Raw genomic sequence first — 27,610 nt, forward strand, 5'->3', positions numbered from 1 at the left:
GTCACAAAACAATCAACCTCTTTGCTATAGAACGGCAGGTTTTGCATATTTATTATACTCTGTTCGTGTTGATTAGGACCTCTAATACATAGGTGAGTTAAGGGTGGCAACTTCAGAAATGGAAGAAAGGGTTCTTGAAAGATCATGGTAACTTCACAAACATTTGGGTACAGGTAGACTTGTACGCCAGGCATGTAATCACTTTTATGTGAAAGGTTTTTTTTTTTTTTTAAAGTGAAATAGATCTCCAAGCAGCGAACAGCACTATGAATAAATACATAGCATAATACCAATAATTCTATAGTTCAAGGAGCTACAGTTAAAATTGAAGATGTGCACAGAGTATCATATGATTTGCTCACAAGGCACTTGTCCAATGTATGTGATTGCATTATTTTTACATTCAACTTGTGTCTTTTCCATGTCAAAAGTGTAACGATTGTTTTGTTTTTAATCAGGAGGCTGGGATGCAGATGGAAAAGGCCCCAGCGTTTGGGACACGTTCACCCATCAGGGAGGAGATCGGGTTTTCAAGAACCAGACTGGTGATGTAGCTTGTGGCAGCTATACTCTGTGGGAGGAAGATTTGAAATGTATCAAACAGCTTGGATTGACTCATTATCGCTTCTCTCTTTCCTGGTCACGTCTGTTACCTGATGGGAAGACAGGTTTCATCAACCAGAAAGGCAATTGTTCCTTTAAAATAGAAAGTTGTGCCGCTTTAATTCAAGGTTATTGCTGCAGTCTGGCATAATTAATCCAGTGCGCTATTCTGCAGTGCAGTTTTGAAATTGCAACTTTGTTCAGAGTAATTATGGGATGATCTTGATTTTTTAAAAAAAAAAATTAAAAGGTTTGAAAACCTTGTCCTAATTAATATTCTGGAATACTCCTGAAATTGCGATCTTTTGAGATAAGTATTAGGCCATGTTACTTTGTATGTGTGCTGCTATTTTTAAGATTGCATATCAATTATTCTTAATTGTTTTGAATGGGTATGGCACTTTGCAAAGGTTCTTTGCAGAAAGGGAGAGGGAGGGGAAAAGAGAGGCTTCTGCCTCAAGGAGAATACAGTCGATTTGTGACAGGGCAGGGAGAAGACAAGTGTGGAAAGGGAGATTCTTGGGTTATATCCTAAGAGTCATGGGTGGAATGAGAATAGCTACAAGGCACCCCACAAACACTCCTGAAACTAGAAGTGGGAAAGTTTGCAAGTAAATCCTGTAGCAATTCCTGTATGCCTACTTAAAATGGTTGATGTTTTATTGATACTACTATTATTATTATTACGCAAGAGGAAGAACTTCGTGGTCTTTAGCTCTCATAGCAGTGAAAAGCAGCCCTTCTCACTATGTAGAAGGGCACATTTGGATCCAACCCATTGAGGGGTGTGGCGATCACACAGGGTCCCCGGACGTTTGACGGTCTATTGACCCTGTGCCACCACTGTGATTGCATTCTTCGCTGCCACCAACCCGTTTCTCACGGGGACACACGGAGTCCAGACAGCTGTTAGCATTAACAAATAATCAAGTTTATTTTATAGGCATGAACAAGCTTATGGTTTCAGGTAATTTTTCTTGGCAGTTTCTTAATCTTAGTTCCTTAACTGTCCTATTCGTTCCTAACAACTTCAAACTGATTATCCCAACTAACTATCTATCTGACTCCACCTAACAATTCTTCTCACTCTCTTACCACACAACTTGACCAACCCACAGACCTATCCTCCCTCTTCCTTCTCCATCTCCCAACTCTCAACTAACTTTCACACACCACCCACTCTCACTCTAACTCCTCCTATCAGTTTCCACTGGCCAATCACATCACACTCATTTTAACCCTTTCCTTATGACCCACCTAGGAGGCAAACGCCACAGGGGACAAATAAGTACAGAAAGGGGAGCAAAAGTAGAAGTGAGTTTTGAGAAGGGCTTTTAAGGGAAAGAAAGGCTGACTTACCTGTATGTGAGGTAGTTGAAGGCATAGGAAGCAGCAACAGAGAATGGATGGAACTACGTATTAAGAATAGGGTCTTAGGGCAATTAAAGTTACTAGGGTTGAAAGAATGAACAAACACTGGCTATGTTCAGATGGTGGTAGCTTGGCTTCATAAGTTGTTATATATACAAGTACAGGTCTTTGCTTCTTTCATTTTGTGAGCTGGTAGACAAAGCACAAAGTCTTCCATTAGCTATAGTTTCCTGTTTCATCCAAACCATGAAACTATGGTTTAGGAACAAGCCAGGATATTAAGCCAACTGGAAGCCATGGCTTGATATCTTGCCTTGTTCCACAGCCATGCACTGTAGTTACCCCATTCAAACAAAATGGAAAACAATAGCTAATGGAAGACCATCCTAGTTGGTTTGCTCTGTTGAGCAAAGTGGCATTATGGGCATCCCAAAGGCTTATTTACATGGCCACTAAAGCTCATTCTGAATCAGTTTGCTTCCAGGAATTGCTGTGGTTTTAGTGTCTGCCACATAGAAGCCAGGTAGAAAGCAACCCTTGTGCGTCTCAGTTACACATCAGTTACATGACGGCAAGGTCAACCTGGGCACCAAGTGGCGCCATCTTGCTTCCGTGCCATGTGTCAATTGTGCCCGCTTTGCTTGACATCTCAATAAAAGCTTGGGCCAAAGCCATGTTGGAAGCTGACCATTGCCCTTTGCGTATTGGGAAGTGTGAACATCCCTTCTCTGCTTCTGCTGGGCAATGCTTGAGAGATCCAGCAGTGCCACTGAAGCAAGAGCTCTTGAGACAGAGACCCTTCCCTCAGCCCCTCCTCTCTAGCCTGACCTCTCTTTCCTCTGCAGGACTCCGCAGGACCAACTGTTCTGTATTTTGCTGCCGCTGGAAGTATTTTGCCAACTGTTGAGAGTGGAATCCCTTTTATCTGAGTGTGTCTTTTACCCTGAGAATCTGAAAACGGAAAGCATTTGCCCTCTGGGAAGAGCACTTTACAGATTGCGAAGTTTCCCATTCCCCCCCCCCCGAGTATTTCTCCCTGCCCCCCACCCCTCATTAAATGGCAGCTGTTTTCGAATAGGAAGCCTTTGCTGGTTAACAGCTCTGAGGTCCAGAATAGGTTATGTAATTTGGATGTTGGAGCGGAAGGGTAAGTTTTACAGACACTTGAGAGACGGCCGTTAAGAGGAATCCTCACGCTTACAAATTCAGCTGTAATTTTAAAGAAAAATTCCTCCCTACTTGGTTCTTATTATAAACGCTTTTCTGATTAATATTATGAACTTTAAATTTAGCAAAAGGGCACTAGTCGGTTGGTTTTCATTAGGCAGGATCTCGCTTCTCCTGAGCAGTGATCTGTTGAAGCAATTGTAACTGCATAGCATGGAAAAGGCCATCATCCTCTGTATAAACATTTTTTCCCAAAGAGCATGGAGAGAATTAGAAACCTCAGAGCAGTGTCCTTTAAAAAAATAAAATAAAAAAATTCGCATGAACTGATTCACTGCCAATTTCACACCTAAAACATGGCACATCTGGGAAAGCCTTAAAAAAAACCCCCCATTTGTTTTCCAGCTTTGGGAGATTTTAAAAATACGTTATTTTATTTAAAAGTAAAAATAGGATAGGCAAAGCTGTCAAATCATTTGGACAGGATGAAGGTGTCTGCCTCACAGAGAAAATTTTAAGATACCTTTAAATGGTGACAATTGTTCATCGTCAACAACCTTCTAGCATTTCTACCCCCACAGGGGGGTTTGTTTTGTTTATTCTGCTTCAGATATGCAATAAAATGTGTACATATCTTATTAATACAGTAAAAGGTAAAGGTAAAGGACCCCTGACAGTTAAGTCCAGTTGCAAATGACTCTGCGATTGCGGTGCTCATCTCGCTTTACTAGCCGAGGAAGCCGGCATTTGTCCGCAGACAGTTTTTCCGGTTCATGTGGCCAGCATGACTAAGTTACTTTTGGCGAACCAGAGCAGCGCACGGAAACGCCGTTTACTTTCCTGCTAGAGCGGTACCTATTTATCTGTTTGCACTTTGATGTGCTTTTGAACTGCTAGGTGGGCAGGAGCTGGGACACAGTGACGGGAGCTCACCCTGTCGCTGGGATTCGAACTGCCGACCTTTCGATTGGCAAGCCCAAGGCTCTGTGGTTTAGACGACAGTGCCACCTCTGTCCCCCCATTAATATGTTAGGGTACAATAATGCAATACTAATAGTGTATGGTATTATTAAAGTAAGATACATAATATTGATGCCACGATACCTTGGCCCCATACCTGTTGAAAGGCGCTTCCCTCCTTTTATAACGTTCTGAGTGTAATGTACCTTTGACTTCGAGCTGGTTTTGTTATTTAAAATAATAAGTAATTTATTGTGCTTGTTTGATGTATTCCACATAGGTTATTTAGAGCAATCATTACAGCAACCCTTAAAATATGCCAGAATTACTGGCTGGAATTCAATATAGCATTTCACGGAATCTATTCTCTTTGGCGATCACTTGTAGCCGAGTAAGATTGTCTTCCATGAGCACGGTCTTAACAGTGAGTCTGTAAGTGATTGTGGAGGCCAGTTCTGGATCCACACATCCTTCCACAGTGGGGACATTGGTTTCCAAGTGGGAGTTGATCACAGTGTGAATTTGCCAAGCATGCCTTCCTCTTAGCACGTTTCTAACTTGTCTCCTGAGTTCAAGTGTCTTCAAAGCCTTTGGTAAAGGCTGTTCTCCAATTGGAGCACTCGCAGACCAGTGTTTCCCAATTGTTGATGTTTATACTACATTTTTTAAAATTTGCCTTGAGACAGTCTTTAAAACTCTTTTGTTGACCACCAGCATTACGCTTTCCATTTTTTAAATTCGGAATAGAGTAGTTGCTTTGGAAGACGATCATCAGGCACCCGCACAACATGACCAGTCCAACAAAGTTGATATTGAAGAATCATCATCATGCACATAGTTTCTTTAAAGCCATAAAGACCATCTATGGGCCAATAAATCATGGCATATGCCCCCTACGCTCAGCAGACGGTACAATACTTCTAAAAGATAAAGAAACTATTGCAGTGTGCTGGAAAGAACATTACCAACATCTTCATAACCGCAACTCCCCCATAGCTGCTGAGGTCCTCTCACAAATTCCGCAAAACCAAGTTAGAGATTTTGTGGGATATGCACAGGTGGAACCAAGTCTTCTTGTGCAACAGGACTTCCTCCCCCTCTGCTCCTGTTCTGGAAGTTTCCCCAACTTTCCACAGCAGATTTAGTGGGCGCAGGCACATGCAGCAGGAGGAAAGACAGTCAAAGTTATCTGGAATTTTTGTCAGGAGTAAATCTCTAATGAAGAAAGGTTACAAAATTTGGGAATTTTAATTTAGAAAAAAGAAGGGTGGGACACATGCTTAGATCTGCGTAAAATGGAGCATGATGTGGAGAAGTGGATAGGGAGTTTGCCTTCCAGTCTCATAATACTAGGACCAGCAGACATTCAGTGAAGCTAAATGATGGGATGTTCAGAACAGACAAATGGAAGTAGATCTTGCCTTTGCACAAAGTTAGACTTTGATACCACAAGATGTATTGATGACCACCAATGTAGATGGCTTTAAAAGGGATTAGATAAACTCACAGAGGATAAAGCTAGTCATGATGGCTATATGCTACCTCTGAACACCAGTTCCTGTGGAACTACAACAGGGGAGGGCTATTGCTCATGTCTTGCTTACTGGTTTTCCATAGGCTGGTTGGCCATTGTGGGAAACAGGATAGCTTGTTCCACCAGGTCTCTACTTAGGTTGTTTTCTTCCCTCAACCATGAGCTCATTGGGACCATTAGGCAAGTTGTTGCCTCTCAATCTCAGCCTGCCCCACTATAATATGAAGATAATAATGTTGGCCTACCCTGCAAGTGGGACGCGGGTGGCGCTGTGGGTTAAACCACAGAGCCTAGGACTAGCTGATCAGAAGATCGGCTGTTCGAATCCCCGTGACGGGGTGAGCTCCCATTGCTCGGTCCCTGCTCCTGCCAACCTAGCAGTTTGAAAGCACGTCAAAGTGCAAGTAGATAAATAGGTAAATACCTTCCAGCGGGAAGGTAAATGGCATTTCCGTGCACTGCTCTGGTTCGCCAGAAGCGGCTTAGTCATGCTGGTCACATGACCCGGAAGCTGTATGCCGGCTCCCTCAGCCAATAAAGCGAGATGAGCGCCACAACCCCAGAGTTGGCCACGACTGGACCTAATGGTCAGGGGTCCCTTTACCTTTACCTTTACCTTTACCCTGCAAGTTCATTGTGTTTACTGAATTGTTGTTTAGTCATTTAGTCATGTCCGACTCTTCGTGACCCCATGGACCAAAGCACACCAGGCACTCCTGTCTTCCACTATGTCTCTACCTCTCTTATCTCTCTGTTTACATAAGCTAAATCTTTAAAGAAAAGATTTCAAAATGAACTTTGTAAGTACAAATGCAAACCTTGTTGCCTTGCTTCTCTTTTCTTTAGGAGTTGAATATTATGACAAAATGATCAATAGTCTGCTAGCAAATGACGTGACTCCTGTGGTCACCCTGTATCATTTCGACCTACCGCAGCGTTTAGAAGATCAAGGAGGCTGGAGATCAGGGGCCACGGTGGAAGCCTTTGATAGTTATGCCCAGTTTTGCTTCAGAACCTTTGGGGACAGAGTGAAGCTGTGGATCACCATTAATGAGCCGTATGTTATGGCTGAGCTCGGCTACGAAGAAGGTACGATGGCCCCAGGTATTAAGGAGCTTGGCACCGGCGCATACCTGGCCGCTCACAACATGATCAAAGCTCACGCTGCAGCCTGGCACACTTACGACAGGCTCTTTCGGAAAACACAGGGCGGACTTGTGTCTATAGCGCTCAACTCAGATTGGGCAGAACCCTTTGATCCGAATTCCTTTGCTGACCAGGAAGCTGCTAAGAGGCACGTAGCATTTTGCCTGGATTGGTTCGCTACCCCGATCTTCCTCAATGGCGACTATCCATCCATCATGAAATCCCAGATTTCTGCTGTATGTAAAAGGCACGGTTCTCCATCATCGAGGCTTCCGGAATTTACTGAGGAAGAAAAGATGATGATCAAGGGCACCGCCGACTTTTTCTCTCTAAATTATTACACTTCCCGCAAAATTAAGCACCGAGATAATACACATAGCCCACCGAGTATGTCTGCGGACAAGGAAGCGGAACAAGTAACAGAGCCATCCTGGCCTGTAGCAACCGGCAGTTCTTGGCTGGCTGTTGTTCCATGGGGTTTACGCCGCCTGTTGAAATACATTAAGGTATGGTATTCCCCCTGCCTCCACCATTATCTGCTTATCCATTTCCTTGATGAACCAACTGTGACGGATGTCTCATGCTCAAAGGGGTTTTAGTGTAGAGGTTGAAACAAAAGCAGGTTGAAACAAAACCACACTTTTTGTTTCACTGCAAATCCGGGTAACAACCCTGTGTCACTGTCAGTGCATTGTGTAGCAGACCCCCATTATGAGGACTGCTTTCCATCTGGCATCAGGGAAGGGCTAGCATTGCATCTGTCAGGGTACAGGGTCATATCCAACATTAGTCCTCTTTGGAGCTGATCCATTGAAATTGATGGGTATAACTATGGTCCATTAATTCAGTAGGCCTACTCCAAGTATAACTTAGTTGGATACAACTCACTCTGTGACAAAGATACCTCCCACGAAGTAACCGAGTCAGGGCAAGTTTCCCCATAATGATCCAGACTACAACTCCCATCATTCCCAGCTAGCATGTCCAATGGCCAGGCATGATGTAGGTTTTACTTCACAACATCTGAAGAACATCACATTGGCTATCACTGATCTTGCATTTATAGGCAGATATGATATGATATGATGATACTTCAAAACCCAACTCTATATGAGCGTGGGCAGACTTCAGAGTTTAAGCAGTCATAAGTTCTGAGGTCCACCAACCAGAGTTAGATGCAACAGAGACACAACGTGGTTGAATAGGGTGCTTCTGAGCACATGCTTTCCCCTAGAATTTGTGGTCCATACCAGAACCAAACTCACAAGCCCTTTTCCATGCAAAAGCCCTCTCTTCCTTGTCCTCCAAGCTGTTAGGATCGTCCTACTCTCGTGTAGGACCCTGGTAGAGACACATGCCCGACTGGCATGTTCTCTCCCTCCTGGTCGGTCGGGAGCTTCAAAAGCTTTCTGCAACCTGAACATCACAGCAACTGATACCAAGAAGCATCAGCGCACTTAGGACCCTGCAGAGTATTCGCAGTTTGCGTAACAGAACTCAGTAGCACAGCATTTTGGCTAATCTATTATATTTACATATAATACCCTCAGAGCATTCTGACTTAGCTCTATCCTCTTTCTCACCAGACAGTAAAGAGAAAGAAACAAAGGACAATAGTCCTACATTCTGGAACACAGTAGTAGAAAACATCCTGTCTCCGTCACTTCCCACACTGTGGAATGAAAACATACACTGTCTTGTGATAGTCAACAATCTCATGACTGCAAACACGGAGGAGGAATCTCAACACAAGCAACCTAATTTAGGGCAAAGAAAGAGAACTGGCAGTCAGAAACACCTGGCAACCTGGCTCAAATTGCCAAACCCCAGCTTTCCAAGATCAACCATTAAGGACCATGTGGACATTATCTGCAAAAGTTAATACGGCCCCCAAACCAACCTTTTAATCACGCATCACAGATATTAATCTTGACAATATTCAAGTTCCGTCTGGCTGTTGCCTGCCTCCCGCTTTAAGTTTTAATGGTGTGCAAAGCAGTTCATAATAAACATTAAGATGATCAAAATAACGTTTGGAAACAATTCATTACATAGCACATCAATAAATTCAATTAAGATGAAATCCGCAAGTCAATAGGATAAGTTCTATATCATAATAAAATAATTGGGACTTAATACAAAACAAGTGCAGAGCTAAATCAAAACCAGGAGGCTGAAACAGGAATGCGTAATAAAGGCAACCCCACTAAAAACTACTGTATTTTTTGCTCTATAAGACTCACTTTTTCCCTCCTAAAAAGTAAGGGGAAATGTGTGTGCGTCTTATGGAGCGAATGCAGGCTGCGCAGCTATCCCAGAAGCCAGAACAGCAAGAGGGATCGCTGCTTTCACTGCGCAGCGATCCCTCTTGCTGTTCTGGTTTTTGAGATTCAGAATATTTTTTTTCTTGTTTTCATACTCCAAAAACTAGGTGCATCTTATGGTCTGGTGCGTCTTATAGAGTGAAAAATATGGTAGTTGCAGCAGCCTGCCTTAAATACAGTTCAAAGAAGATGGGATCAGACTTGCCCCCCCCCCCAACTGACTTCATATTCTGGAACCCTTTCTGTGTGCAGAATTTCATTTTGTCATCAGAATATAGGACAGCATTCTAGGACACCTCTTTTGATGACTATTTCCACAAGACAGTGTTCATCTCCTAAGACAGTGGAAGCAAAGTCACTTTATTCGAAATCCCTTATTCCCACACAGAGGCATCTAAATCTTTGAGGTAGTTCTTCTGTTTGCTTTCCACTTAGAGATAGCAGAAATCTATACCTTGACATTCTATTAGTTCCTTGGGTTGCATACAGACAAACATTAAAAACTGCCATTGGCGTGCCATTTCTGCCGCCTCCCCGTCCCCAAGAGATGAGCATATTTACCCCTGCTTTTGCAATGCGTTTGACAACACACTCACCAGAACTTGCAACACTGATTCACTTGCCTTGCACTCATTCTTTAGGAATTCTAAGCTGATGCAGCAAAGGGGTTAAGAGACTGAGTTACAAATCTGGACAAGTCTTCAGCTCAGCGCTCATCTCTGGCATGAACGCACAGCACTTTCTTTCAGCCTGAAAACAAGGGTACCTTGTTGTTGTTTAGTGGTTTAGTCGTGTTCGACTCTTTGTGACCCCATGGACCAGAGCACGCCAGGCACTCCTGTCTTCCACTGCCTCCCGCAGTTTGGTCAGACTCATGTTAGTAGCTTCGAGAACACTGTCCAATCAGCTCATTCTCTGTCGTCCCCTTCTCCTTGTGCCCTCCATCTTTCCCAACATCAGGGTCTTTTCCAGGGAGTCTTCTCTTCTCATGAGGTGGCCCAAGTATTGGAGCCTCAGCTTCAGGATCTGTCCTTCCAGTGAGCACTCAGGGCTGATTTCCTTCAGAATGGAGAGGTTTGATCTTCTTGCAGTCCATGGGACTCTCAAGAGTCTCCTCCAGCACCATAATTCAAAAACATCAATTCTTTGGCAATCAGCCTTCTTTATGGTCCAGCTCTCACTTCCATACATCACTACTGGGAAAACCATAGCTTTAACTATACGGACCTTTGTTGGCAAGGTGGTGTCTCTGCTTTTTAAGATGCTGTCTAGGTTTGTCATTGCTTTTCTCCCAAGAAGCAGGCGTCTTTTAATTTCGTGACTGCTGTCACTGCTGTCACTGCTTTGTTGTAAGGATCCAAGCCAGAGAATGAGCACACTGTGAACACTTGAAAGCACTATACAAATTCTAAATGTATTTATTATTAAGCTCTATTTTTTTTACCTTTTTCATTTAAATGTATATTCGCCATAAAACAACAACAACCCATGATCAAGTTAAAAAATAATGGAAAAACTAAAAATGGGGAAAAAATGGAAAAGCTGTAGCAGCTGGGCTTGTGATGCAGAGGGTTCCAGCTAGTTAGTGTTATAACACAGCTAGCTTCTGCTGTGAAAGAAGACAAACTTCTTTTTAAGCTCAGTTTTTGATCAGAGATTGTATACCTGGGCAAACCACAATGAACACTCCTTCAGCACCCACACTTCTGCTGCTGCACCCTCTCAAAAAGCATTCGATACTGTCGAGGTGCTCAGAATGCTTCTGGACCAGAGATAGGCAATGCAAAGTGGACAACAAAAACTTTTAATATCTCATTCCTTAGAACTGGTCCATGTATTAGCCATATTTTGGTATTCACCTGGGCTTGCCCAGATTGAAATATGTTCTATTATTCCTGGTAAAGACCCCTTTGATTCCTCCTAAAAGAATAAAGACACAACAGTCTTATTCATAAGTAACAAAAGGTAGTTTTACTCACAATCAGACAGAACAAAGTGTGATCCCTGAAGGCAGGCTTTAGGCTTAAAGTTGCAAACATATACAAACAGGCTTACCTCATATGGAAGATAACCTGGGGTTCCAGGTGAATCAGGAAGTTCACAGGATGAAAAAGAAGATTGAAGAGAGAGGGAGGTGGCTGTGTGACTAGGCCTTTTACCAGGTCTGGAAAGGTCACGCCCACCTACTAGTCACATGCAAAAAGGAAGGTTGCTCCAGCCAGGTGTAACAGGAAGTTCGACTGGCTGGACCAACACCCCCTGCATGACCACTCTAGCAAAGCAAGGAATGTTGTATTTGACTGCTCCCAGTGGAATACATCCCACATACAATTTATTCAAGTTCTGTTTATGTGCCCCTGTACAATGCAATATGCAAGGATGTGGACTGTTCTAGCTTTGAATTGCTGCATCACAGGAACAGCCTTTTCGATTCAGTAGGTGGATGGGGTGTGTGGCGCCTTCCGATCATTTCTGCCAGTGGGATTTGCTATCGCTTGCCAGGACTGAGGGGTTAAAAAGCAGTGACAATATAGCAGATGCTAATGCGGAAAAAGATATTTTAGTATTCTCATTAAAATAAGTAATTTCTCTGTCTTCATGGGTATTTGCACAGTTTTGCTTTTCCATTGTTAGTCATAAAAGGTCAGCTTGTGGAAAATTAAGTTAATAGGGTCAGTGCAATTTGATGAAAACTGGTTTTGGGTTGTAGCTTAAAGTAGATAGAGGGTAATGCACCTGATTTTATGGGCTTTTCTTAACATCTGTTCTGAATAAAACTTCTGCTCCCTTGTTCTAGGATACATATAATCACCCTATAATTTACATCACCGAGAATGGGTTTTCCCAAAGTGACCCTGCTGCTCTCGATGACACTCAACGCTGGGAGTATTTCAGGCTGACTTTACTGGAGATTTTAAAAGGTACAATTTAAGGATGATGAAAGATCAATTGTGCAAACTTAATATAATTTTCCTGTGTGCCTATTTGCATTTAGCAATGACTAGTGATTCTAGAGGCTAATGTACGTCAGACAAAAGCATTGTGATTAGAGGAGAAAATGTTTAGCAGATAGGAAAGAAAGTAGCTTTAGTCCTTCTGTGCCATCTTAGAGTGGAATGAAATGAGAAAATTTAACGGAAATTGCTTCCCCCCCCCCAATCTGGTGTTCATAATGCTAAAATTGTAGGCTATGCTAATTGATATATGACCTGACAGAGGAAAATAGAGCTGAGAACGATTAATTTCAGAAATATTGTCATCTTAGGAAGATCGAGGAGTGAAAGCCAGGACAGGAAAAGCCCTATTGGGTTGGGGCAGAATCTGAAAGAATTTGGAAGTTTGGGAGTAAAGCCAGGGCAAAATTTGGAGTCCATTGGCTCTTAGATCCCAGAAATGCTTACCTAACACAATATAGTTTTACTGGTCAGACAAGTAAAATACAGGTTGGTTGACAATTCTGTTACAAAATAATTGTGCTGCTTTTTCAAAAAGTCTGCACAGTGCTCGGGTTTGTCTATTTTGTTTTGTTCATCTGAAAATAGCTTGTTTTTTAAATATAAAAAAGATAGTTTGGGATGCAATACGATACAATACGATAATCTTTATTGTCATTGTCCCATACAGAACAACAAAATTGGAAAATCTACATAAGACATTCAAAAACCAACAAGCCTGCTATCCCAACCTGGTTAGCCCCCTAAAAACTGTGATACCCCATTTTTAAATACAATATACTCCCATACAAACTCCTTACAATGCGTTTAAAACCAAAATCACATTTGGGTAGAAACTGTTTCTCAGGCGGCTAGTCCTAGTCTTTATAACCCTGTACCTTCTTCCAGAAGGCAGAAGCTGAAAGAGATCATTTCCGGGGTGCGCACTATCCTGTGCTATCTCTGCAGCTTTCTTATGGCACCTGGAAGCATAGATTTGATCCAAGGTGGGATAGGTGGGAAGAGTGCAGCCAATTATTCTCTCCACAGTCTTTACAACCCTGGACAGCATTGTTTTTTCCCTGATCGTGCACCTCCCAAACCACACACACAGACCATATGTTAATACACTCTCCACATATACCCCGTTGATTGTACAGTGTCCAAATAGTCACACCATGTCAAATCTACCCACTTTGAAAAAACGCTATGGTTGATTTCAATTCAACTCCAGTTCTTGCAACAGGATTTTATAAAGTGATCTGTGCTGGCCTGTCATGGATGAGCAGGGAAACGCGCCCAATGTCTGTCATTCAAAGAATTGAAGTTTCTGCTGATTCTGCCCCACCTGAGAGCAGTGTCTCTTCCATTCACAAAGAGGTCCAAAGAGGAAACACAAGAATTGATGTGACATGGTGTTTAAACAAGGACTGGGGAATCTCCACTTCAACCATGAAGTTAACTGGGTGGCCTTGGGCTAGTTACTATCTCTCTTTTCTTTTTTTAAAAAAACTTTATTCCAAAACCGAAAAAGAATTACAAACATCAAATTCAAGATCCATATTCATTTTGTAACATAAGCCTATTACATAGCTGACTAGATTAAAATATACCTAATTGCTAGAGACTTCCCTTTGCTATATATGAATGCAACACAATTAGAAATATTAGACATTTTTATAAATTCCCCTATACCCCCCACTCCCCTTCACCCATGTGTGATCTCCATTTTTTTAACTTCTTCCATCTTGTGTTGTAGTTTAATAATTATTCAATTGATTCTTTTATTATTTCCTTGCTTACCTCTGCACGTTTTACACATTATCTATTAATATTCCAGTTCCGGAACCATATTTTCTGGTTCCGGAAAAAATATGGGCTAGTTACTATCTCTTCACCCTAACTTACCTCAAAGGGTTGCTGTGAGGATAAAATGGGGTACCATGTACCAGAGCTGGATAAAAAGGTAATTAATTAGTATGTCACCATGCATGGGTCGGAACCATATGCTGGTCTTGAGCTTATCAAAGAAACAAATAATACTTGGTCATAGAATCATTGAATTGTAGAGTTAGAAGGGACCCCAAGGGTCATCCAGTCTAACCCCCTTCAACTCAATCCTGAATCTCAACTCAAGCATCCATGAGAAATGGCCATCTAACCTCTGCTTAAAAACCTCCAAGGAAGTAGAGTCCGCAACCTTCCAAGGGAGACTCTTCCACTGCCAAACAGCTCATACTGTCGGAAAGTCGAAATCTCCTTTCTTCTAACTGAAACCAGTATGTTTCCAAGCACAATTCACAGTGTTGGTGCTAACCTTTAAAGCCCTAAACCAGGCATAGGCAAACTCGGTCCTCCAGATGTTTTGGGGACTACAACTCCCATCATCCCTGATCACTGGTCCTGTTAGCTAGGGGTGATGGGAGTTATAGTCCGAAAACATCTGGAGGGCCACATTTGCCTAAACGGCCTTGGCCCAGTATAACTGAAGGAGCGTCTCCACCCCCATTGATCAGCCTGGACACTGAGGTCCAGCTCTGAGGGCCTTCTGGCGGTTCCCTGTGAGAAGTGAAGTTACAGGGAACCAGGCAGAGGGCCTTCTCGGTAGTGGCGCCTGCCCTGTAGAATGCCCTCCCATCAGATATCAAGGAAATAAACAACTATCTGACATTTACAAGACATCTGAAGGCAGCCCTGTTTAGGGAAGTTTTTGATGTTTGATGTTTTATCGTGTTTTTAATATTCTGTTGGGAGCTGCCCAGAGTGGCTGGGGAAACCCAGCCAGATGGGTGGGGTATAAATAATAAATTATTATTATTATTGGTTCGAGTCCTACCCTCGAGAGCAGGAGAAAACAAGCTTGTTCCCTCTTCCATGTGACAGCCCTTGAGATATTGGAAGATGGCTGTCTTCATCCTTCCAGAGTACATTGGGTGGGTTGGAGTGGAGAGGCAGGTCTTCCTGGAGCCTTGATTAACAACAAAACTGAGGAGTTGCTGTGCCTGCAGGCTTCAAAATGGAGCGGCCTTATGGGATATTATGTTTTCTTTGATATATGAGAGCTGTTTCAGCACAAGACCCACCACGTTTATGCTCAGAAGAAAACTACGGTTTATGAGTGGAGGAACTATGAAAGTGTAACTGTAATGGGAATTGGGGGTTGCTCGTGCGTAAGTTGCCGCCACTCTCGGTGAGGTTGCCTGGATAAACCTTTCCCTGGCTGGACAGTCCTGATTCCGCGTCTGTCTCAGTCACTGGCAGAATCCGTCAGTGGGCGTTTCCTGAACTTCTTCCAACATAAAAGTTCCTTGACGGATAGTCTCCGCCTAGCCTCCCTGCGCGGAAGTCTTTTGCGCAGGGTGGGTGTGGGCAGTGGAGGACCAATGCTCTCCCCGCTGGTCTCTGGCGAAGAGTCCTGGAGCCATCCCTCCGAAGCCCGCCTCTGCCCGCCTTTCTCCCTGGTGTAATGCTGATTTCCTTCCCCGGTCACTGAGTCCCCTCTTTTCCTGCTGGGACCTTCTCCCGCATCGCTCGGGAGCCCTTCCTCCACTCCTGACTGCGATGGCAGTTCCCTGACAGTAACCATATGCAAATTACTGTATTCATCCTAGGTATGGATTTAAAATTTCAGTGTATATTCAAAATATAAATTTAGATGGGGGCAGACTTTGAACAAGTTGGGGGAGGCAGTTCTTGAGAGGCTGGTAAATCCCTATTGCATTAGCAGAACTAGTAGTTCTTTGGATTGAAATTATAATGTGAAAAGTTGCCCCAAATCTCCCTCAGAAGTTGTTGCTTACTCCTGGCTCCAACTGAGGCTTCCCTGCTGATGAATGTAGTGCAATTTGTGGGGAGGGGCACAAAAGAGAAAAGGGTAAAATTGCCCTTCTCACCCCTGTCGGGATCCTGATTATACACAGGCCCCCCCCCCCAGCTACTATTTATATAAAAATGTGTTTATTAATTGAATTCCCACAATGAACACATCATCTAGTTTGGTCTTGTGACTATTGTAAGAGACAACTATAGACTTGTGTGCTCCATATGTATCCCAAATGCATAGATCCCTTTGCCTAAAAAGGCTGGTGAAGAGGATAACTCTCACAACTGTAACTCATTGATATGTGCTGATATGACTACAGTGGTTAAGAACTTAATTCGTTCTGGAGGTCTGTTCTTAACCTGAAACTGCTCTTAACCTGAAGACCACTTTAGCTAATGGGGCCTCCTGCTGCCGCTGCGCCATTGGAGCATGATTTCTGTTCTCATCCTGAAGCAAAGTTAGGTAATATTTCTGGGTTAGTGGAGTCTGTAACCTGAAGCGTATGTAACCCAAGGTACCACTGTATTATCATTATTCAAAATCACCATGGCCAAATGTTCATAAATAACAATCCTCCTCCTCCTCCTCCTCTTCTTCTTCGATCCAGCGTCGAGGGCCTTCTGGTGGTTCCCTTCCTGAGAGAAGCCAAGTTATGAGGAACCAGGCAGAGGGCCTTCTTGGTGGCGGCACCCGCCCTGTAGAATGCCCTCCCATCAGATGTCAAGGAAATAAACAACTATCTGATGTTTAGAAGACATCTGAAGGCAGCCCTGTTTAGGGAAGTTTTTAATGACTGATGTTTTAATGTAATTTTAATCTTTGTTGGAAGCTGCCCAGAGTGGCTGGGGAAACCCAGCCAGGTGGGTGGGGTATAAATAACTTCTTCTTCTTCTTCTTCTTCTTCTTCTTCTTCTTCTTCTTCTTCTTCTTCTTCTTCTTCTTCTTCGTAAATTAATCTTGAACATCCACTAGTAGCCCCTTTAGACTTGGCTGATCTCCCAGCTCATTGAAATCTGAAACACTGTCCCTGGGACAAAAGCCTCTTATTTGGCTTTTGACGTGTAAAAGTTTCAACAACTGTAGGATTTTCTGTTACTGTCTAGAAGTTAAAGATGCTCAGCATTGGTTTCTGTGGGGATAATATCAAAATCAAGCTGCATAAAGACAGAGCCATTGATTTCCCTCCCCTCCAATGGTGAAGAATCAATTTAAGAGGGGAACAAATGACATGCCTTCTCCTCTTCATGACTCAAGTCCGTAAGAGGTACATCCCAAGGTTTCAATATCTGTTTTTGTCAGTTTTCCCCCTAACAAAACTAACCTTCCAGCCCAGGAATATGCCTCAGCTGGCACAGCAGTCCACAACTGCCGAGAAGCTTTCTAATGGACAGCTCCAGGCTCTGAATGACAACTCACCCCTGGCAAGGTGCCATCGTAGTTATTTGAAGACTTCAATGAAAATAGTAGAGGCAAATTTAGAGGAACAATCTGATCTGTGCTATCAGGTTGGATGTATCTGTTAGAATTCCTGCTCCACGATTGCAGTCATGGGATTTTTGTCTTTCACATGACGGTATATGTTTTGACTCCACAGAGTGGGAAGTGACAGAGACAGGGTGTTTGTGTTACTGTGTTCCGTGAAGTGGGACTATTGTCCTTTGTTCTTTCTCTTTGCTGTCTGATGCTAGAGAGAGAGGGAGCCATGTTGCAGTGCTCCATGTGTGCTTATATGTAAATAAAGTAGATTAGCCAAAGTGCTGAGTTGCTAAGGTCTGTCATGCATGATCTGTGAAGAACTCTGCGGATCCCTAAGTGTGCCGATGTCCATTGGCATTGGTTGCTGTGATGTTCAGGCAGAAGAAAGCTTTTTAAGCTCCCAGGAGAGAGAGAACATGCCAGTCGGGCATGTGTCTCTGCCAGGGTCCTACTCAAGTGCGGGCTGAACTCCTGACAGTATTTACCTTGTAATCTATAGGAGCCCATCAGCTGATTCTTTCAGTGCTAACATTGAAAAACTGCATTCCACACGTCTCAGTGAACTACTTCCTTTTAAAGGGGGAGGGATTTTTTGACAGTAATTATGCACAACAATTAAGTTTATCCTCCATGTTCAGAGTCAGGGCTTTTCCCCCCTAGCCAGAACTCACCAAAACTCAGTTCTGGCACCTCTCAGGTGGGCACCATTGCCATGATAAGAGGAAAAGGGAGGCATTAGTGGTGAGTTCCGACACCTCTTTTTCTAGAAAAATGGTACCGCGTAGGCCTGGATGCTACTTCCTATAGAAACAGGAGGGGAGGAAGAGCTTTTTTTTCATATTCTACTTCTGGATTTTCCCAAAGCATCCTGCAGATACTGCCCTCTCCCCCAGGAAGCAATACTAGATGTGCCCTTGATCTGATCAAGCCAGGCTGTTCTTTCTTATGTATTTACCACTGAGCTATGGCACCTCTCTATGGCACAGCCAGCCGTTCTCCCTGAGCAGGGCTTGTCTGGGCTCTGAGTGAAATTTTAATTACTTTCTTCTGCAGGGATGGGGAGAATGGAAGTGCAAGTGAATAGCATACTTTTTTGGGGGAGAAATCTGTGTTCTGAATTGGTTGTTTTGGCTGATAAATTGCTAGCCTTCTCCCGCCGTCATTCCTTTTCATTACAGCTTTGAGTTAAGGCAGTTTTGTCAGTTCCTGTAAGGGGACGCCTTGTCATTCCAATGGTCTCCAGATAATGAAAATGCAAGTGTACAGAAAGAATATTACAATGTCAAAATGAAGCACTGGCGCTGCACTTCTGTGTATTTGCCTTTACAATGTCAGGGTAAAATGGAAACAAAAATATTGATCAATAGAACAGAGCATTAGAAGTGACTGGATAAAATGCACACAATGCATTATGTGTTATGAAGTCCTATTAATATTAAATGCAAATAACTTTGCAGGGTTACGGTGGAGGATTTGAGCTCGCAAACAGGATGCAGTTGTGAAGCCACTGCTATTGCACATAGATATATTGTGTTGGCCAGGTAAACAGAGCACAGGTAGTCAAGTGGTAGCTCGTGGGCCAAATTAATTTGATCTGACTCCTAGTGTTCTTTTTTTTAAAAAGAAAAAAAAATCTGTTTTGAATTATGCTGATTTTTTAAAAAAATATAGGCTCCCTTATAATAAAAACCTCCAATATATATTACAAGTTTTAAAAGATACAGAACACAAATAGAATCTGGTCTGAAACCTATGAACCTACTGCTTGGCCCTGATGACCTAGATGTGTTTTCCCCACCAGTTACCAATATGCTGTAAAGATTGGTATTTATTAATTTTTTTCTGCTGAGCTGTTAAAAAAACCACAATGTTTTCACTATGGCATGCCCCCTCTCACTTTCTCTCCATTGCCACCATGTAACAAAACCTTCATCCTTTCCTGTATCAACTAACTTTTCTGAAATATACTCAGAGTCGAGTGTGGATTCCAGGTTCTTTATTCAGCTCATAGTAGTGAGGAATGGAAGTTCCCCCGAAATGTCTGCTTTATTTACATTATTTACACAACGGGCCCCACGTGATTGGCTAATTCTGGGATTCTTCTGTAGGCCAATCAGGTTGCGGATTCACTTCCATCTGGAGTTGGATTGGGTGGCTCCTGTGGACCAATCAGACTGCTGCATTCTGGATCCTGTTGTTCTAGGATCAATCAGACTGCTGCATTCTGAATCCTATTGTTCAAGGACCAATCAGATTGCTGCATTTTGGATCCTATTCAACTCAGTACATAACACTTTCAGTAGGTATGGATGCTGTGGAACAAAACAGAGTACTAGGTTTAAAGTTAAAAGCAAGGCATCTATAAATTTATTGAAAGCTAGCAGGCTTTCCCAAACTTGAGTCTCTAGCTGTTTTTGAACTACAATGGCCACCAGACCTGACCACTGGTCCTGCTAGCTATGGATGTTGGGAGTTGTCGTCCCAAAACAGCTGGAGACCCAAGTTTGGGAAACACTGGTTTAAACAGTACTGCATAAGCTTACCGTTCCTTTTTAGACGGTGGCTGTGTGAGGCTACAGTTTCTGTCCCCAACCATGTCCTAGCCAGTTCCCCAATGACTTTCCTTCTCCAATTAACACTCCTTACATGCCAATAAGGACGCGGGTGGCGCTGTGGGTTAAACCACAGAGCCTAGGACTTGCCGATCGGAAGGTCGGTGGTTCGAATCCCCATGACAGGGTGAGCTCCCATTGCTCGGTCCCTGCTCCTGCCAACCTAGCAGTTCGAAAGCACGTCATGTGCAAGCAGATAAATAGGTACCACTCTGGCGGGAAGGTAAACGGCGTTTCCGTGCGCAGCTCAGGTTCACCAGAAGCGGCTTAGTCATGCTGGCCACATGACCCGGAAGCTGTACGCCGGCTCCCTCGGCCAATAAAGCGAGATGAGCTCCGCAACCCCAGAGTCGGTCACGACTGGACCTAATGGTCAGGGGTCCCTTTACCTTTACATGCCAAGGACTTTTATGTGCAGTCTTCATTTCCAGAGCGGAGTCCTTCTGGCTTCTCAGGATTGCACCCACAGTTTTCAGCCTGGTCCAGCAACAACTGTTTCCTCACATCCACAGTGATCGGCCATCACTTGGTAACAGCCCTTTCTGCCTCAGAGCCTTGCTCTCTTCTTAGCAAAAGTTTATGGTGTAGATCTTCAGCTTCCCTTTGAATGATAAACTCTGTTGCTGCTCTTGGCTGCTTTCAGGTTTCCCCAAATCTCCCTAGAGATTATTTCCAAGTCCTTAGCCATTCTGTTACATGTCTCTCTCCAACCAGTAGTGACCCTGGGCTTTTATTTACACCAGGCAGGCCTCTCCACATAACCAACAACCATTTGGGTGAGATTCTGTGCTCTTACTGACCTATAATGGTGGCCAATAAGATGAGGTACTAACTGACCAATTAAAACTTGGTTATTCTTTTGATTCTGAATATAAAACCAGAAACCTTCCTGAACACGGCCTTCTCCTTGTTGACACGATTACTTATTTTGCTTACCTGCCCTTCCAAGGAGCTCAAGGTGGCAAACAGATACACAATTTAAAAGGAAAAACAAAAACAAAGCGAAAACATTCTCAAACAGATAAAACATTATAAAAGCAATTACAGTTAAAAACATCCACCAGGGATGGGGTTGCCAGGAACAATATTCTTCATCCACCAAACAGAAATGTTTCCAAATTCCTACTGACGTTTGGTAAAGGGTGGAGATGGGTGCACCTCACTATGAGGTCATTTGACAACTGGGGAGCCACTACTGAAAAGGCCCTGTAACAAGTAAGCGCCAACTGGGTAGCCTCTGGTGGTAGCACCACCAACAAGACCTCACCTGACAGTCATAGAGTCCAAGATGGTTGGTACTGGGGAAGATGGTCTTTTAGGTACTTGGGCTTTAAATGCTACTACAGTGGTACCTTGGTTCTCAAATGCCTTGGTACTTGAACAACTTGGAACCTGAACGCTGCGAACCCGGAAGTGTTTCGGTTTGTGAACTTTTTTCGGAAGCCGAACACACTTCCGTTTTGAGTGTCACACTGACGATTTGAGTGCCACACTTCCGTTTTGAGTGTTATGCTGAGGTCTGTCTGTTTTTGCTATTTATTTTACATTTTTGCAGCTCTTTTTGTTTTGTTTTTGTGAGTGTGTGGAACCCAGTTCAGCTACTGATTGATTGACTGACTGTGTGACTGCAGTACATGGTTTATTGCTTTCAATTTATGGATCAATGGTCTCGTTGGATAGTAAAATTCATGTTGAATTGCTGTTTTACGGGTTGTTTTTAAAAGTCTGGAACAGATTAATCCGTTTTGCATTACTTTCTATGGGAAAGTGTGCCTTGGTTTTGGAACGCTTTGGTTTTGGAACAGACTTCCGGAACGGATTAAGTTTGAGAACCAAGGTACCACTGTACTAACATGCTAGGCTACAGTTACAGGCTAAAAGACGCTTATTTGCCTGCCAGTCAATTCAATTTCTGCAGGAACACCAGTCAGTTTAGTTCATAATCAACACTTCCCTACGCCCTGGCTTTACAGTTAGTAAATCATGTGGGCAGAAGAGGGTGGACAGAAGACAGAAGTGTTTGTGTGTGTTGGTGTTCTTTTATTTGCCTTGTTGATAGTCTTGGCTTATCATTAACACCATCCTGCAACACAGTGCAATATCCTGACTACTAAACCATAAAGTGATTTTTTTAAAAAAAAATAATGTTGAATTTAATTGAATTTTTAGTCGAACAGAGCAGTATAAAGAAAAGGAACAACTCCTTGCTCATTTTCAAAGTCTTCACCTACTGACCTATTTGAAGCCTTAAAAAATAAAACTCTTTAGAGAGCGGGAGAGCTGGCAGTGCAGACATTTGTCCCCTACAGCAAAATGTGAAGGAACTTGTGTGATGTGTCCCTGGGCCTAAAATAGTACAGAGTTTTGGTTGGTGAAGGTTCTGGGAGAGAACTATGTATTCTGAACAGCAGGCATGTTTGTATTCTGATTAGAGTCGGTACTTGTAACCAAAGAAATCCCAGAGTTTTCAGTGAGTTCTCCAAAGGACTTATCTTTTAGAGAGAAATTAAAAAGGCCTGTGGATTTTCAACCCAAAGGGTAATTTAATTTTTCGTATCTGCGCATGAAAAGAGACTTTACTGCTTCATATAATTTCTCAACAACAATGTTACAATTAAATATGGCTCCTTCTGATTATCCCCTGCTGGGAGAAACTTTTTTTGTCATTGCACTATTTTATATTGTAAAAGTGAGGAGTTTAAAGATCATTTTTATGGTGATTTTATGGTCGACTCCCAATTTATGCATCCCTGGTTGTTAGCTTGTATATGCAAAATATAAAATTAGCTGTGAGCATCAAAGAGCTAATGACAGCCTTCACATTTTTGCTTTGTTTTTTATTTTGAGTGGGAAATACATTATGAGTGAGAAATTTAAAACTGGAGCTGAAATGTTGGAGAAGTCGTGTTGAGGGCAAGCTTCTGAGACGGTCATAAACAATATATCCTTTCACCCCTAACAGTAGTGTTCAGAGTTTGAGATGACTTTTTTCTTCTCCAGCTGCCACTCAATGTTCCATGGCTGTTAGAGGTCACTAAGCATGCTCAGTCCTTGGGCTTTTGGGGGGTTATTTTTCCTCCTTTACCTTTTCTGTTGTCCACCAGTATTTCGCTTCCCATTCTTGAGTTGGGAATAGAGTAGTTGCTTTGGAAGACGATCATCAGGCATCCGAACAACACGATCAGTAGAATAAAGTTCACGCTGAAGAAGCATTGCTTTGATACTGGTGATCGTTTGCCTGTCTTCCCAAGCGATGTGTAAATTTTTTGAGAGACACCATTGATAGAATCTTTCACAAGTGGTTGGTTGTACAATGGCTTTGTAAACAAGCATTTTGGTTTCCCTGTGAATGTCCCGATCCTCAAATACCCTGCGCTTCAACTGAGAGCAAGCTGCACTGGCAGAGCTTAGGCGATACTGGATTTCAGCATCAATGTCGACTTGTCCAGGCAGGAAAAATGATCAACGTTTTCCAACGTTACAGCATTGAGTTGGATTTGTGGCACTGCAGAGGGGTTATTTTGTCCTTGTTGGTGCAGCCCTTTGGTTTTTTTGGATATTGAGTGATAAGCCAGGTTTTCTGTAAACTTCTGCGAAGATATTTAGGATGGTTTGGAGGTCATCCTCTGAGTGTGCACACGCCACATTGTCATCAGCGTACTGAAGCTCTGTGACAAAAGTTACGGAAACTTACTCTTTGCTTTCAGCCTACTCAGATTAAAGAGCTTTCCATCTGTTTGATATATGAGTGCTATCCTGGTAGGGAGTTTCCTTTCGACAATGTGTAGGATCATGGTGATGAAGATAATAAAGAGAATTGGGGAGATACCACATCCCTGTTTAGCGCCCAATCCCACTGTGAATAGTTCACTTTGAGAGCCATTGTTGTCCATGATTGTTGCCGTCATCGTGGAGGAGCTGAAGGTTGTTCACATATTAATCTGGACAGCTGATTTACATAAGGACAGTCCACAGGGCATTATGATTGAGAGTGTTGAAGGCCTTAGTTAAGTCAATAAACACCATATACAGGGGTTGATTTTGCTCTCTGCATTTTTCTTGAAGCTGTTGAGCAGCAAGAATCATATCCATTGTCCCCACAGAAGGTCGAAAACCATTTTGGGATTCAGGAAGGGAGTCCTCAGATATAGTTAGGAGACGGTTTTGCTAAGATCCAGTCAAGAATTTTGCCAGCTGCAGCTAATAAAGAGATACCTTGACAATTTCCACAATCCATTCTATCACCTTTTTTAAAAAGATTGATGTTTTTGGCACCCCTGAAGTCTTCTGGGATCTCCTCTCTTTCTCTCAGGTTTTCCCAGGCCCACTCAAAGCAGCATTCTCATCTGAGAGACACCCAGTAGTGACATGAGTAGCTTAACTGAGTGCCAGAGATCAAACTGATTCACTGACAATTGTTTTAAAATAGTTAATTTTATTCTGAGGTTCATTCTAGGAGTTAGCATATAGAAGAGGTTGCTAACTTGGGGGGAGGGAGGGCTGTGAGTATATTAGTTATTTCTCGCTTGGACTACTGCAATGTGCTCTATGTGGGGCTACCTTTGAAGGTGACCCAGAAACTACAACTAATCCAGAATGCGGCAGCTAGACTGGTTACTGGGAACAGCCGCCGAGACCACACAACACCAGTCCTAAAGGATCTACCCTGGCTTCCAGTGAGTTTCCGAGCACAATTCAAAGTGTTGGTGCTGACCTTTAAAGCCCTAAACGGCCTTGGCCCAGTATACCTGAAGGAATGTCTCCACCCCCATCGTTCTGCCCGGACACTGAGGTCCAGTGCCAAGGGCCTTCTGGAGGTTCCCTCATTGCGAGAAGCCAAGTTACAGGGAACCAGGCAGATGGCCTTCTCAATAGTGGCACCCGCCCTGTGGAATGCCGTCCCATCAGATGTCAAAGAGAAAAACAACTACCAGACTTTTAGAAGACATCTGAAGGCAGCCCTGTTTAGGGAAGCTTTTAATGTTGAATAGACTATTGTAGCTTAATATTCTGTTGGAAGCCGCCCAGAGTTGCTGGGGAAACCCAGCCAGATGGGCGGGATATGAATAAATAAATAAATAATAATATTTGCAAACCAGAGGAACTGTTGTGGACCCTTAACACGCACCACAGCCTATTCTGTTGGCTTAGAAAGAATGTTTCCCTCAATCCTAATTTCAGCAGAGGAAGGAGACCCTGTGGGTGCCAGAGCTGACCTCCATCAGCTGGCCTGCACTCTCAGGCAATGTGTTGGTGACCCCTGGCATATAGTATACTATTTGAAAATATTCCCACAGATGCCAAGTTGGGCTACCTTATCTGAGAAGCATATGGGGCGCGGGTGCCACTGTGGTCTAAACCACTGAGCCTCTTGGGCTTGCCGATCAGAAAGTTGAATGTTTAAATCCCCACGGCGGAGTGAGCTCCCATTGCTCTGCCCCAGCTCCTGCCCACCTAGCAGTTTGAAAGCACGTCAGTGCAAGTAGATAAATAGGTACCACTGCGGCAGGAAGGTAAACGGCATTTCTGTGCGCTCTGGTTTCCGTCACAGTGTCCTGTTGCGGCAGATGTGGTTTAGTCCTGCTGGCCACATGACCTGGAAAGCTGTCTGTGGACAAACACCAGTTCCTTCATCCTGAAAAGCAAGATGAGCACCGCAACCCCATAGTCGCCTTTGACTGGACTTAACCATCCAGGGGTCCTTTACCTTTACCTTATCTGGGATACCTTGCAAAATTCAGCATCCGTTTGCCACATTTGTATCCCACTTTTCTCTAAAGATCCCAGATCTATAAGGACGTGTCCATTTTATCCTCCCCACAACCCTGTAAAGTTGGTCGTTTTGGGAGCCAAAGTGATCAGCCCAAGGCCATTCAGTGATATTCAGGACTGAGCAGGGATTTTGAACCCTGTCTCCCTGGCTTCAGTGCAGCAGTATGAGCCGCACTCTATTCCAAGGGATCTCTTTACATTCTCAACCTTAAGTTAGAATTAACCACAATTTTTTGGTTGTGAGAATTACATGAAGCAGAGAAAATAATCAACCTGTGATCAAAGAAGTTCCCTGGGACCTCGCTGCCATTCAATTACCCTTGGACACCTTGCTTGCCTCCAGAGTTCACTGTGCTTTATATGTATTCTTCATCTTTCAGGAGTGTGCAGTGTATCTGTGTTGTACGGGCTTTAGACGGTGCATTCTCTGTAACTGGAGGTGGCAGTGTTTTGCTGTATCCATTTCATATTCTCTCTTAGTCAGAGAAAAGTCTACTTTAATTCTTTCATCTCTAATCTATTGATCTTAAATAAGCTCTGGATGTGCACCTGTTGCTAGCTTGTAATACAAAAGGAAGATTAACATGATATGAAAAATGTCTTTTATTTAAACAAAAAGCTTTTCCAGAACTTCAGTTTTATTAATGTGTCCTGCATTTATAAATGTATTGTTGTTTATTAATGCCGCTCCCCTAAAGAAAAAAACACACACCCCAAAAACAACCTAGCATGACATCACAATTGTGCATGCAGCAAAGTCTGGCTTTGATCTAATTCAAAAGAAATTCTTTATCAGGAGATAGCAGAGATATAGGAATAGAATAATACACACTTGTTGGCTGTTTGTTTTTGCCACTGCATTTTTGGAGCATCTGCAAATTTAAGTGCTTTTCAGAAAGACAGTGCTGTGTTGTGGCTGCTGCTGCTGCTATATCACTAAAAACCTTAGTCCCAGGCCCCAAATGCCCTATCTGTCCCTCCTGGGGTGTGGAAGTCATTTACCACACTGGGTAGTGAACAGAGACTGCTAGTCTTGCAGAATTCAGTTAATCGCCAGATTTTTTTTTGCAGCGGCAGAAGATCAGTGCTAGCTGAGTTCAAAGAATAAATCTGTCTCGTAGTTCCATTGTACTTCGTTAGATTACCGAGGATGAGAATGTTTCATATGAGCCAAATATTTTCTCAGTTGGGAATTCAAATCCGATGCGATGAAATATATACATCTGTTCCAAAAATTGGTTTCTCGTTGATGTTCTGAAGAGAGGAGGACAGCACTTTTGAGAATGTGGAAAGAGACGTGTTGAATCAAACGTTAAGGCCAATCTAGTGTGGAATCCTGTACTCATAAGTGACTAACCAGATGCATATGGGAAACCCTTGAGCAGGACCTGAGCACAGCAGCGCTACTTTCCTTTGTCATTCCCAGTGACTAGTATATCAGTTGGAAGAGCAAGCTTGATTTGAAAATTCAGCAGGAAGGAAAAAGGCTTCTCCTCTAAACTCTTCAGGACAAACGGCAGAGAATTCTGTTTTATGCCTTCATCTTTCCAGCTTCGAAAATAAGATAATTCTACTTACGTTTCTCGTGTGTTTGTCTTCAGCTATATGCACTGGGAATGCCTCTAATGAGAAATTTAGAGGTTATAGAAACCTTTCTTTTGTGCTTAGTTCAGAGGTCTTAGGATAGTGGCACTGAAATATTGAGAGCAGTTGATGATCTTTTAACATCCCATGCACAGCCCGGGAGCCGCAAATCTTGCAGTGCCCTTTCTATTAGTAAGTTGCAAGGTCTGTAGTGGGGAGAAACAGGGCCTTTTTATGAAGAGTAAGGTAAAGGTAAAGGGACCCCTGACCATTAGGTCCAGTTGTGGATGACTCTGGGGTTGCAG

At 43.1% G+C, this 27,610-nt stretch overlaps 1 protein-coding gene across 7 annotated transcripts in view; it reads left to right on the forward strand.

The window, feature by feature from the left end:
• LOC310686635 (cytosolic beta-glucosidase-like) overlaps positions 1 to 27,610 on the forward strand; it is a 113,929-nt gene that overhangs the window by 67,506 nt on the left and 18,813 nt on the right. For 5 of the 7 annotated variants that reach the window (XR_014516009.1, XR_014516010.1, XR_014516011.1 and 2 more), the window contains exons 3-5: positions 459 to 731; positions 6,482 to 7,287; positions 11,903 to 12,026. Coding sequence is in view for 4 of the 7 variants with exons in the window: in XM_083460540.1 (XP_083316666.1) it covers positions 459 to 731; positions 6,482 to 7,287; positions 11,903 to 12,026 (1,203 nt within the window). In the remaining 3 variants the exon portion in view is untranslated. The remainder of the gene's footprint in view (positions 1 to 458; positions 732 to 6,481; positions 7,288 to 11,902; positions 12,027 to 27,610) is intronic. The other 2 variants (XM_083460542.1, XM_083460543.1) reach the window with 2 other exon arrangements.

This window comes from Podarcis liolepis, assembly GCF_965112155.1.
Source record: "Podarcis liolepis genome assembly, chromosome: 9".
Classification (NCBI taxonomy): domain Eukaryota; kingdom Metazoa; phylum Chordata; class Lepidosauria; order Squamata; family Lacertidae; genus Podarcis; species Podarcis liolepis.